Here is a 13,705-nt window from a genome sequence, read left to right as displayed (position 1 = left end):
AGCCGCCCGAGCGTTTATCTGCAACATGTCAGTCCACAGGTACAATCTCTGGTCTGTGCGGTATGTGCTGCAGACTGAGCGGCTGAACCCGGGACAATCACACGCATTGTGTGCATGTCTACCGTCTGCCCGTTGTTCATTGTTCTCGGTCTGAATCTGCAGCGTGCAGCGGTTTGCAGCGACTTTACCTTTACAGTAAATAGAGACGCTGCCGTTATGTGAGGTCATTGCAAAGAGGAAGGAAGTGGATTTCTGAGCTGATGCACTGTTTACTGATAATAGAAGAACTCCTCAGGACACATAGGTTCTATAGGTTTAGCTTTATGTGCATGTTTGTGACTATAACTCTGAAAGATACAGGCTGTGCCTCCTGCAAAAAAAGCATCATATCATCAATATCTCTTCAGCTGGTTTGTCCATGTCTCTGTTTGAGCGAGATTAGAGCGCCACCAAGGCAGAGAATGGAGAAGGAACCAAAGTCCTGCAGTGCTGCTGAACCTTGAGCAGCCGGGAAAGCGACACACCGGACTGAGCCCAGACTTCCAAACAAATCAATCACGTTAAAGTAAATAGAAGCTGAACGAGTGTTTCGAACACACAGCGGCTGACGGGAGTTTGAGAGCGAGGGCACGGTTCACCCGCATCTGCTGGAGTCAGGCTCCGTTAGTCATAACACCTTCAGCCAAACCAGAAGATAAGAATCTGGCACATTGGTGGCAATGGAGAACGTTTATGAACACGTCGGGGGCGATTAATGTCAGCCTATCGAGCGATTCACTTCAGCTACAGACCTTTTCTTTTCATCAGCCTTCACAGAGTTCATTAACTGCTTCAGAAACTGAGGCCGAAAAGCAAAAGTTCCCCCGAAAAATCTCTGAGGCAAAGAAACTTATCAGAGCAAGAGATCAGAGATGGAGGGAAACCAGACAAAGACAGGAAGTCAAGTGCACTGAAGGACAAAAGCATCAAATAAATATCTTACGGATCCAAAAATCCAGACTCAGGGAAAACAACAAAGTCAATAAACACAACGATGTGTCAAACCAAAGACGCACAAAGAAATCAAACACATACGAAGTCACAACAAAGCGTCCGATCAAAGGTCTTCAGGCAGAATCAACTTTCTTTGAAGCTGAAACAAGTCATACAATGCAAATTAAAACAGACATAGAATAATGCAAATGGAAGATCTACGTCTGGACGATCTCCGTTTCTGATAAACAACTTGTGTTTATGTCTGGCTCTGCTGCAGCGGTTTGACTTAAGTTCACTGAAAAGTTTACAAAGCTCAGAATCTGACACTGAACGACGCGCAGGGGCCACGTCAGAGCTCACGGCTTATTCTACCACACAGCACACCTTGCTGGGGTCACACAGGGGTCAGTGTTAACGGAACAGGGTGTGTGTGTGTGTGTGTGTCTGTGTGTGTCAGGTTCCAACAGAAAAGGCTTCACAATAAACATCAGTCTTAACATGTTTGAAATCTGGTGAACTTTATCTGGCGTGAGGTAAAACAGGAAAGTGTGTGGCAAGGATGGCAATTAAGTGTGTGTGTGTGTGTGTGTGTGTGTGTGTGTGTGTGTGTGTGTGTGTGTGTGTGTGTGTGTGTCTGACTGGTATGAAACAACATTGCATCACCTGGCATCTATTTTGTGAACAGAGAAGGCGGCTCCACGTGTCACAGCTGCAGCAGTTAAACGACTCCCCCCTGACTTTCTTAATGATGAATTACAATAATGTTTAAATGTGGCCCCCAGGGGCCGATGGTTGCCAAATAAAGTCGAACCCGGGTATTAAACACAGACCGTTAGTTTGCCGAAACCAGAACTGAGAGTGTGATGATTGGATTCACAAACATCACATGCACAGACCCACACTTTTCAATAAATATACCACCTTGTTCCATAAGTAAATAATAAACTCTTTGCCAAAAATCAAAAAATCTAGATATGAACTTTAAAAAGAGATTTGTGAGAGTTGTGTTCACAGCTTGTTTCTGCCGCCCCCAGGTGGACAAAAATCACTAATGGGAGGTTTAAGTGTTACTTATTTTATATTTTATAATAGCCTAAATTGATTTAATTAATTATTTTATATATTTATATCTCATTCACTTGTTAATAATTAACTAATTTACTTGATGCATGAGTGAGGAGAATGATTGTGATATCTGCTGAGTTTATTCTGAATCCTGTCGCCTGCCGCAGACAGTAAATTCTTTACGGATGTCGCATTGACACATTTAAGTAAAATTTTAGTTTGATAGGAATAATAGGAGAATCTTTTTCACTGTTAAAACATAAAAGCTCGAAGGCTTCCCTGGATTCCGGAAGTGGAGGAGGAGGTTTCATATTCAGTCAACATCTGGTAAATCAGACCCAACAAACACAGAGAAACACTTCTTCCGGAACTCTGCAGGTAAACCCTGTCACCGTCAGCTCTTCCACTCAACACCGCCGGGCAGGTGTTCAACATCTGCACCAGCTACAGGGAAACCTCCAGCTGATGCACAGGGACCGACCACATTCGTCTGTGTCGGCGCTTCAGTCGGAGCGGAACCACAAACAGCTTCGATTGGGAGAAGACATCAGTTTCTCAAATTGCCTTTGTGTGTCTCTTTGTGTCCTGCAGGCTCCCTGAGCGATGGCAGACACACTGAGAAAAACACTACAAAGTGGGAACGTTGTGAATGTAAGAAAAAAATGAATGTAATAAGGAGCTCTTTCTTTTACTCGTCGCTAACAGCAAACATTCGCTGAGCGTCGTCTGAACACCATCAATCCACCGCGGCTGCCATCTGGTTCCAGTCGGCCTGAGAGCCGATCACAGAAAGAAGCTTCTCGCCCGACATGTGGTTTCCACCTAAACCTCTTCACCTGCCTCTTCTTCAGAGAGAGCAAACCACAAGCTGTGACCTGCACCCCCCCTCCCCCCCATCACCACCACCACACCAGCGGCCTGCTGTATGTGCACTGCAGGGACGGTTACACCACACGTGCCTGGTTAAAGCCGGCTAATGGGCTCCAGATCAGAGTGCTCGCCAAGCACCGAGGAAACAGGATCTCGTTTCATTGGATGCAGATGCCTGGTTGTGGATCTGGTGTTACATTGGCGGTGACATCATGAGCTCCCTTGCTGAAAGAGCACGAGTCTCTGTGACACGGCCGGCGCCGGGCTCCTGATCTGGTTTGACTCCAGGGTTTTTGGTGAGGATGAATTCGGCTGCCTGAGGTCAGAATATCCCACAAACATCTTACACATCAGAGTCTATCAAGTAAAAAATACAGTGTACAGGACTTTTTAGGAGAAGGCGTGTTTAATGACCGATACTGCAGCCAGCCACCAGGGGGCAATCAGGTTGATTTGGCTCCACCTTTTGAGGTGCTGTCATGCCGGCCATCTTTAGATACAGTCCAAAGAGTGTATTTAAAGATAGATGACGCTTCTCCACTTCCTACCAAAACCCAGAAATGAAGCCAAAATATCCCCAGTCCGTCTGTGCTCCAACCAGCCACCAGGGGGCTATTTAAATGTTTTGGCCTCTTCATGTACAGTGGATGTTTTAATCTCACTGTCACTTACAGAATGTTCTGTCTCATATTCTGCTCGGGTTTCACTGTATCTGCAGAAATCACAAAGCCCCTCGTGAGCTCAGTTACATCTGGAACTGAGGAAACCGGATTAATAACAATAACAGTGACCGAGTCTGTTCCTGCAGCGTTACACAACCACGGCTCCGCTCGCTGGAGGTTTACACAAGGTTTTCACACTCCGCCATCTACAGTGACTCTGTGAAAACACACAGTGAAAGCATTCAACACACTGGACTCCATCAACGCGCCGCAGGACTCGTCTGTCAGCTCCCGACTCGGATCCAAACCCTCAGACGTCTCGAACACGCAGACAGAGCGTCACAGACCGAGAGGACATGTGAGAGAATACACAAACTACGTGTGTTTTGATGAATCCAGACGTGAAACACTCGGGTCGCCTGGCAAAGCTCCAACCTGAGATTCAATTCCGACAGAACACGGATGGATTTAACGTCCAGCGCAGCTCAGAACCTGGAGGTTTCACTGCATCAACAGATCCAGACGCTGAACACACGGATGAGACAACACAGTCGAGGCCGCGGAGGCCGATGTGACGCTGTGATCAACAGAATGTGCTTGGCACAGTAAAAACATTCCATGTGATTTAATAATCTTCATGTGTCGCCACATGTGGTTTAAAAGAAACTAAGAAAAACCTTTTGTCTGCATGAGGCATCCAAACGGGAACCTCAACATTTCAATATGTTCATCAGTGGACATCAGGGCTGGTTGTGAGTGATTTAATGCATCAGATGTGAGTTGAAGAAGATCTGGCAGCTTGGGATTAAACGCTGAAGATGCACCTGGAGAATCAAGGTCAGAGACAGATGTGGATTTATTTGGAGCTGATGTTGATCACGAAATATCGGCTGATAAATTAAATCAAAAATAAAGCAATGATTGTGAGGGATTCATTTAAGCTGCAATTATGTTCGAGAAAGTCCTTTGTCATTGCCCACATCCTTCTGTGCATCCTTATCCACTAGAGGGCAGCGCAGACAGGAAACAAGGCAACGGTGGAGGAGGTTGAGTTAACGAACTTTTCTATTAAATAATAAAGAAGCCTGTAGTTCCTAACCAACTCGCAAAGTCTATCTTCAAAAAGTTATCCATCAAGTCTTTTGACTATTGGCTCCACTACACCCCCCATGGTTGCTGGTGGTACTGCTATGTTTTGACAGTTTCCTCCGTATCCTCAAAACTGATGTTCAAACACCGACAATGAGCTTCATCTGTTTCCCTGCACACATCTGAGGCTGAATAAATGAGCCTTAAAGACGTTGTTATCGACCTGATGACAAAGGAATGTAATTGAGGCTATTAACCGTAAACTTTTACTAATAATAAACATAGAAAACAGATAGAACCAGGTTTATAGAACTAAGGGAAATTGTTAAGGTATGAGTCTTTATCCGGCTCTAACAAGGCTGCATTGATAATAGGTCATAAGTTCATTGTGGTTTTTTATTACAAGACTTTTTAATGATGAATAAACGTCAGTAAGTTGGTTCAAATAACAAACGTGCTTTCTTTGAATGGAGAAGCTGAGAGAGATGTTGAACGCAGCTGATCCGCAGTGAAGCCAGCCGAGGCCTTGTTGTTTCATCGTGGTCTGAGTTTAATCTCGTGTTCGCTCCATTAGCAGAGAGGAATGAAAGATAATAAAGAGCTGCAGCTCGAGCGTTAGACTGACTGAGAGTGGAAGCGGAGGATTTTCATCAGGACCCTGAGGAGATGATGTGGGGAGCATTTCATGATGGTTTCTCTTCATGTTACAGAAGATTAGCTTTGGTCGACAATATCGTCAGGTTCCAGGTTTCACAGTTTTACCTTTAAACGTAAATATCTGTTGATTATGGATTTTATTTACACAAATTGATGGTGTTGGTTACCAGTGTTCCCAATATTCTGTATTTTCTATTCATCTCTTGCTTGTGTTTAGTTACATTATAGTTTTCTTTTTTTATATATATGTACTAAAAGAAATGTAAAACGACATACTTGGTCGATAGAGACAATTACAATTGTGACGTCAAAATCCTGGATGTATCTGTATTCAAATGAGTCTAAAAACAGCCTAAACAGAAAACATAATTTTCATTAAAAAGTATTTTATCTAAAATTAAGGTTTTTGCCTTTTATTTTGTTAAAAAGTTTGAGTTACAATGTTAAGTATCAGGTTGAATTGAAATTACTGTAAAATGAACTGCTGCAGTTTTCATGCTGAATTTATGTGATAAAACAAAGCACAATGTTCACTCTGCACATGATTCTCTAAATGAGGCTCAAATCTACTTTTTACAATAAGAACTTAAAGAAAAACATTTCTGTCATTTGCAGAAAGTCTCTGCAGCATCTTGCCTGGTTTAACTTGAGAGTTTTAAAATAAAGCTCCTTGCTTATTCTGCACACGTTGTTATCAATGACAGATGTGAGGCCCCATGTGCGGTGGGGGGTGGGGGGGGGGGGGGCACCTCTCCTACCTGTGTGCAGCATCCCGGAGCCGGACTCCCCCTCCTCATCCTCTGGTGTCCCCCCGGCCGAGGTGGTGCTCGTCGACAAGAGGCAGAAAACACAAAGCGTCCAGGTGAAGGAGCAGCGGGACATCTTCCTCTCTCTGAATCAACTTCTTTAAAAGTAAAGATTCAAGACCAGCAAAGACTCAGAGACTCAAAGCTCCACTTCAGTAAAAAAATCAAAATAAACCTGAGGTTTGAACTTTGCTGTTTAGAGTGTGAGACTCCAGCAGGAGATGGGACACATCCTCTCTTCACCTCCTACTCTTCCTCACCTCCTCCTTCTCACGGAGCTGCAGCTTCTCTCCTCCAGCTGCCAGTGATGTCAGCACACCAGCCAACCCAGGCCACGCCCCCCCCCCCCCCTCTCTCTCTTTCTGTTGTGGGCCAATTAAAATCCTGGACAGCCTCCACCTCTGTTTTAAAGCTGGTCTGCAGCTGGATTGTAAAATGTTCACTTTCATCCACATGTGATCCATTTTAATTGAGAGATTGATTATCGCTGCTGTTATTTGATGACATCGAGTAAACTGAGTGAGATCATCTCTTTTAAATAACAGGAAATCCTGTACGAAAGAAGATGAATTCTGATATAACCAATTCTATATTTTCAAAAATTAAAAAACAATTGTCTCGTTGTCTAGAAGAAGGTGTGAATGATTATTTTAGCCGTTCAGTTAAACCGTCTTAATTCAGATCGAATACAATGTGGGGAAAAACACAACACAGCTCTAATCATGAGACATTTCAATACAAATATTACACAATCTGCATCACGTCATTTCATAATACCTCTTTATTCAAGGACTTATATTCATACAAAATCTATAGGTTCAGTCAAAGTGACCGTGGGAGAGACAGTCAACAGATCAGGCAGCGACGGACTCGTCGGACTCTCTCCTCGGAGAAGGAGCCTCGTTTCCACTTTGGACGTTCTGTCGTAAAATCGTATTCAAGCTTGTGTTTGTCGTCTTTTTTTTTTCTACTTAAAACCTGAAACTGACACTTGTGTGTTTAGAGAAGCAGAAAAAACACAACCAGGAAACAAATCGTACAAATCGTGGACTCAATGAAGTTTGAACAATGCCTCTTTTTTTTTTATGACATGCACATTTTCATCTCAGAACATGCAAACAGGACATGTCCAGAAGGGGGAGCCACCGTGCACCTTGTGAGAGGACTTTGTTTATTGTCAGGCTCGTTGAAAATGTAGAATCAGTTTTTTTAATTAATGCCTAACGAGAATCTGAGTTCCAGTCTAAGTTCACAGAAACGCTACGAGCCGCCTGCTTCAAACTCCAGACGTCTCGGTTTAGATGATCTATCAAATGTGTTGCACAGATATCGAGACCACACGAAGTAAATTAAAACATTAGGGAACTAATCGGATTTGGATCTAATCATATTTGCAAATAATTCACGTTTTTCTTTAACCTACTCAGAGATAAACCGGGAGAATATGAGCATGAAGACATGAGGTTAATCTGATCTGTACTTTGATCCAAATTTACAAACAATGATAGATTATCGCTGAACAGATGTAAAAAAATAAATATCTTTAAAACTCTCAAATTTGAGAAACGATCAAATAAAAAACTAATCACGTTAAAAATGCTGGAATTGTACTATTGATGTTTGAATTGTTAACTTGGCCAACATTGAATTAAAATCAGTTCATTGAGTTCTGCTCCTCGAAGCTTAAGACATATTGTTTTGATCGCCCCCTGGTGGCTGGCTGCAGTATAGGTTCACAGTTAAATAAACTCTATTCAAAGGTGGTTTCTGTCTGTTTAGGTAAATATTTATGTAAGTTTGGTTTTAATCAGTTATTTAATGCTATTAAAAACGTGGTGAAATGTCCTGATTGACAAATGACACTGAGCTGTGATTGGTCGAGCACGTGATATTTTGGCTTCATTTCTGGAAGTCAGCAGGAAGTGGAGGTGTATCTCGCTCTCTCTTCCTCAGAATATTTGAAAGCTCATCCTTGAAGCAGTCACTGTACGTTGTTGTGTCCGATGGGAATGTGTTGTGTTAGCCTGACAAGCTAACGGTCATTAACGGACGACATCTGGCAGAAGAGCAGCCTCTGGTCTGGCAGTAGCATTTGTTTGCTGCTGGTTCAGTTTCAACCTTTTTGTGACTCGACCCCAAAAATCTGACATCTGGTTCTGTGAACAAGCTTCAGAATCCAGTGATAATTATTTAAGAACACAACTAGACCCAAGTCTGGAGAGAACACAGCTTTATATCTGGGGCGGGTTCTATCCGGCATCATGCAGTCAACCTTCCAAACCTCAAAAACACACGTGTGAGCTTCCATACGAGTTTGTGTGTTTTCTGTACATCACATATGAAATATTTACAATTTACAACTCTTCACACGTTTAAAATGTAAAATTTGGTCACAGTCGCACTAAAGCCTGAACCTGGAGATTCCAGAGGGTTAAAGCTACAGGGCAGATGAAGTGTCGTCTTGTTGCATAGCCCTACGTGAAGTCAACAGTCAGCAGCAACAACACAACCCTTTGCCACCGCCGACAAACCCTCGCACAATACTGCTCTCGTTGGAAAGAGGGGAGAAGGAGAAGGACAACCCGTGGGATCTGGGCAAATATGGCCGAGGTGACATATACTGGATTATTATCGATCAAAAAAAATGGCACTTTCCTCGATTTAGAGACGATTTCTGCCAACGTGGTGGCAGCGTGTTTGAAAGAGAAAGGCAAATACTTACCACACACCCCGAAGCAACAGTACAGACACTATTTTTTTGACATGTTCAAGACCCTGCATGCACTACATTGCTTACGTTGCATCTGATTTACCTACCACAACAGTATTTTAGTACAAAAAAAGTGATTTGTTAGTGTTTTTTTGTTTTTTTTTGCATTCTGTCCTTTAAACCAGATTCAACCAGCAAGCAGCTTTGTTCCGGCCGCTTGTTTCTCAGCACGTCGCTCTCACCTAAGCCCACGGCCGGGCGGCGTCTCCGTCCACCTGGGAAAACGAGGCACTTGGTTTTCAGCCACATGAAGTCAGAAAATGATCTAGTCCCTAAACGTCTCCAGAAATCTACATCTGGTTCGATTTACGTAAACGGATCGTTAAAACTCGGCTCTACTTCTGCTCTAAGCGATCCCTGTGATTTCTGTCACATTAATTACCGGGTCCATTAAGTGTTGGAAATTTAAGACCGAAATAAATTGTCTCTTGACGTCAGAATTGGTCGAAACCCTGAAGAGCCGAAGAAGAAGAAATAAAATGTAAAAAAAGAAAAAGAGGAACACAATTTGGTGGTAGCATCAATATGATCAAGTTTTAACTCTTGTCGAACCGACATGGCAAAAGTAAACAAAACGAACAATGATGATAAAAACGTTGTTGACACCAGGAATGAGGTTGTAGTTTTTTTGAATTGGGGAATTTTGGCTTTTGTCTTCTGCTCCAACACTGATGTCACTGACCAAGGCAAAAATACTTGAGGGTCTTCACATGTGCTATGATTTCAGTGCAAGTCAACGGGGTACAAAACGTCCTCAGAGTCTTTTGTCGATATATAAAAAAGGAGAGAGACACTACAACGCTGGAATGATTTCAGATCCCCTTTCACAGCACTTTGCTCTGGCGTTTTCCCTCGGCATCGATCCCCCGGACTCGGCACCAGCACTTTACAGCTCCGACATCGCTCCGACGTGTTCCACCAGGTTAGCACCAGTCCTCGTCCTCCCTCTCCCTGAGACTTCCCGTCCCTCTGCTGCCCGGCCCGGACACCGAGCTGACCCCGAGGGTGAAGTGGAACCCGTTTGGCACCCCCGCCGCCCGGGCCTGCGTGACGGGCATGGTGGCGGCCGCGGCGGCAGTGGCGCGTGAAGCAGAGGCTGTGGTTGAGGCAGTGGTTCTGGCAGAGCGACCCCCTGACCCGTGGCTGCTCACGGCGTCCTGCATGTCCTCCCTCTCCTCGAGGAGGGCCTGTCGGGAAGCGTCCTGCAGCTGCCGGTTCAAATGAGGGTCCGAGCCGATGCGGGTGACCGGTATCGGGGACTCGTTGTGGTCCACGTACAAGCGGTCGTGCTCTGAAAGGCCACGGCTGAAGCGAGTCTGGTGCCCCTTCGTGGAGTTGCCGGCACCGGACGGGAGAGGTGAGGAGTTGGCGGTCTTGTAGGTCACGGCCGGTCGAGGGGTGAGGGGCGTCTGGGGCAGCTGCCGGCGACTACGGCCCGGCGTGCTGGAATCAGACGGGAGCGTCCCAGCGCCCGCTTTGCCAACGTTGCTGCCGTACTGAGAAAACAGAAGGAGACAAGTTTAACTCCATCAATCCCGGAGAAACCAAACGTCCCTTGACAAGTTTTCTGACTCACCTGTTTGAGCACACCGGCGTCCTGACCCTCACCGGGCGACGTGGAGCGACTGGGGCCGGCCGACCGGGCGTGGCACTGCTCCCGGCTGCCGTAGCGCTCACACGAGTAGTAGCGCTGCTTCTCCCCGGCGGAGGAGTGGTGTCGGCGCTCGTGAGGCCGGCTGCGGTCCCGCTCCCTCGCTCGCTCTCGGGACAAACCTTCAGCTGACGGGTCGGTGAACGAATCTGGACGAACGCGCGGTCGCATGGATTCATGAAAAGGAAAAAACAAATCAATAAATAGGAGTCATGGGTGATTTTTCTTTTACTGATAATCACCTGAATATGATTGAAAAGGAACAAAACCTGGTTCTAAGAGACACAGAAATCCAGTTTCTTATCACACTCATCATGAAAGTGAATACTGATTCTCCTTATTTCATATCATTCATAGGATTTACAGTTTCTTCTGTGATATCTACAGCTTTTTGAAGCCTTGATATTTAATTCCACATCTTAATTAAAGGGAAACGATTGATCTACAGCAATTGTACGTGTGTTCCTCTCTGGCCCTTTGGTGCGGAGGAGGGGGGGGCATAAAGCCGAGCACTGTGGTGGAGTCGCTTTCTTCTGCGCTGGAATAATTCCAGTTCCCAGATTAAAACTGCGACGACAGAAACACAGAAGCCCATTCATCTTCCTGATGTGTCGGATCGGAGGATGACGAGGGGCGGACGTCTTCCTCGCTGCGATAACGTTTCTCTGGGTTTAATGGACGTGGAGCGGGCGGCTGCATGTTCTGCTATCTCACCAGAGGTTCCCATAAATCTACCGAGCTGCATCGCTCCGCTGTGGCCTTTTATCTCGGCACTAAAGCCCAGCTGCTGCCCTCCAGTGTTAACACCCAGTCACCAGCTCTCAGCCTCAGACTCCTCTTTGACTTTCTCCTTCATTATTTCTGTCTGTCCACTTCCAAATAAGGGCAGAATGTGAAAATGTGAAATGTAAAGACGTAACGGTAAAGATCTTAAAAAGTGAAATGATGTCATGAGTCCAAATCACTTCTGATGCATCTCAGCAGCAGATGATGTAACTTCACATACTCCTTTTATTTCTGTGAATTTCACACATGACCTCAGAGTTCAGCGAGCGTCAGACGCAACCTCATTCATGCCGCACCCCCCTCTAAGTGTCAGAGGCGTTTAAGCAGTGTACAGTGTGTTTATTTGTGTGTTTCTTGGTGTTTAGGAAGCAAGAAAGTGAAAATTCAACCTCCTTCCCCTCCAGCTCTGAGTTCAGCCTATAGAACGTGACGATCCAGGTCACGGGGAACAAAGGGACTAAAGAAGAAGAAGAAATAAATCCCCGGCAAAGCAGATTTTCCCCGGCGAGCTGCCGGCTCTGTCTCTCTGGGAATCAGCTGAGGAGCCTGACGTGTTAAATCCCTGCAGCAGAAACCCTGTCGCCCCCCCACAACCTGATCGTGGAATTTTAATCCCATCAAGAATTTGTGCGAAGGAAAAGCCCTTGCGATCTTTGTGTCTCCGTGAAAGTAAAACCAGATTTCTAATAATCCTTTTAAATAAAGTTAACAGTGACGTGGACATTAGAGTCTCACCGGCGGTGCTGGACGGTTGAACCGACGCGGTCCTGTCCAGGGACTTCTGCTTGTTGTCTTTGTCCCTGCGTCGATGGCAGCGGTGGTGGTGGTGATGGTGGTGGGCTCGGTCCTGACCCGGGGGGGCCTGAGCCAGGCCGAGCCGCTGCAGGTCGTACTCACTCAGCCCGTCCTCCTGGTGGCGCTGTGGCGTCAGCGAGGACGCCGAGCGCCTGATGGGACTGAGGTCGACGATCGGCTGCGAGGAGAGAAGGTTGGAGAGGCGTGATGAGAAGGTCGAGCAGACGAGCGGCTGAGGTGCTTTCACCCAAACCACCTGAAGCTGGGTCGCCGAAAAATACCCACGACACACACACACACACCACAACCACTGGATGGCGACCTTGAGTCTAAAGACGATGTTTAGTCTGTTCTTCTCCGGGAAAATGTGAGAAACGTTTGAGAAGAATGAAAACGTCTCGTTACACAACTTACACAGTTTGTAAGTTAGCAGGCGTCGCTGCTGGAGAGCAAGGAAGAGGTGGAGTGTTGTGTCATTGGCCTCTTGTTATCGTGTATTCCTTTATTGGTCTAAAGTTCTGAAATATCTGGATCTTAGATTGTTGTTTTGAGTTTTTAACTGAGGTCGAGGTCACATCTTTCCTACATTAGAATACATGTGATCCGTTTTTTAAGACAAGAAAATATCCTGGTAGCAGCTTCAAGCCTCCAGTGGTATTTTCCCTTCATATATTACATAGATTCATATTTATTCTAACACTTAAATATCCTCTGGGGACACTGACACCCACTCCACCTGATTCTGATCTTTCTGGCCAGTGCAGCTGTCAGGTAACAAACTGATGTGATAGGGAACTGGAACAGCAGCTAAGATACAGCCCCACCTGCTGGCTACTGAGGAGATTGTAGTAACTTAAGATAAATATATATAAAAGATTAAAAAAAAAACTGTATGAAGTGCAATTCAAGATCTAAGGACTTTATTACTTTATTATAACAAAATTACCTTAAATCTACTTTAAGTGTCATCCTCAAATCAAATGGGTTTAAATGGAAAATAAACGACTAAAAAAAATGTGCAAGTTTATAATAAAATATAAATATATGCATGCAAAGAATAAAATAAAGTCCTTAAATTAAAATTATAATTAAACCTAATTATACAGGTGTTGAGGGTTTGATTCCCGACATTTGAGGGACTGCGATGCAAAAAATGTGTAAAGTCGTACATTTTAAGGTTTTGGATTCCCTCAATATATAATATTGTATAACATGTAATATGTATTTGTTAACTATTTGATAAGATTTGTGTTTTTCATGCTGTTCCCCTCGTTCCTACCTCACAGTCTCACCTGCAGCTACAGTCACAGATCACATATCACAACACTGCAAGAAATATTCAAGTTACTACATTGTTTTATCTAGAATAACCAGTCTTAAAATCTTACCTTTTAGATAAATGACACAATAAGTAATAATCATAACTCCCCTTTTTAATTTCAGGCAGTAACTGAGTGGAGATTTATGAGCTACTTTTGTTTTGTTTGAGTTTCAGAATAAGATTTTAAGACTGACAGAAACAAAAAGACAGAAAAGAGGTTGAAAGTTGTTTGTTAAGTGAAGAAAAGTTATTTCAAAG

General features: G+C 44.6%; 1 protein-coding gene across 1 annotated transcript in view; it reads right to left on the bottom strand.

The window, feature by feature from the left end:
- Positions 1-6,887: 6,887 nt before the first annotated feature.
- Positions 6,888-13,705, bottom strand: part of LOC133975317 (voltage-dependent N-type calcium channel subunit alpha-1B-like) — an 83,516-nt gene continuing 76,698 nt past the window's right edge. Inside the window, exons 43-45 of the mRNA XM_062413244.1 lie at positions 12,067-12,609; positions 10,471-10,694; positions 6,888-10,390 (exon numbers count right to left, since the gene is read on the bottom strand). Of these exons, the coding sequence (XP_062269228.1) occupies positions 9,818-10,390; positions 10,471-10,694; positions 12,067-12,609 (1,340 nt within the window). The 3' untranslated portion in view covers positions 6,888-9,817. The remainder of the gene's footprint in view (positions 10,391-10,470; positions 10,695-12,066; positions 12,610-13,705) is intronic.

Source organism: Platichthys flesus, chromosome 19, assembly GCF_949316205.1.
Source record: "Platichthys flesus chromosome 19, fPlaFle2.1, whole genome shotgun sequence".
Lineage (NCBI taxonomy): Eukaryota > Metazoa > Chordata > Actinopteri > Pleuronectiformes > Pleuronectidae > Platichthys > Platichthys flesus.
Note: the sequence above shows the minus strand (reverse complement) of the source record. Positions and strands in the feature narration are given on the sequence as shown.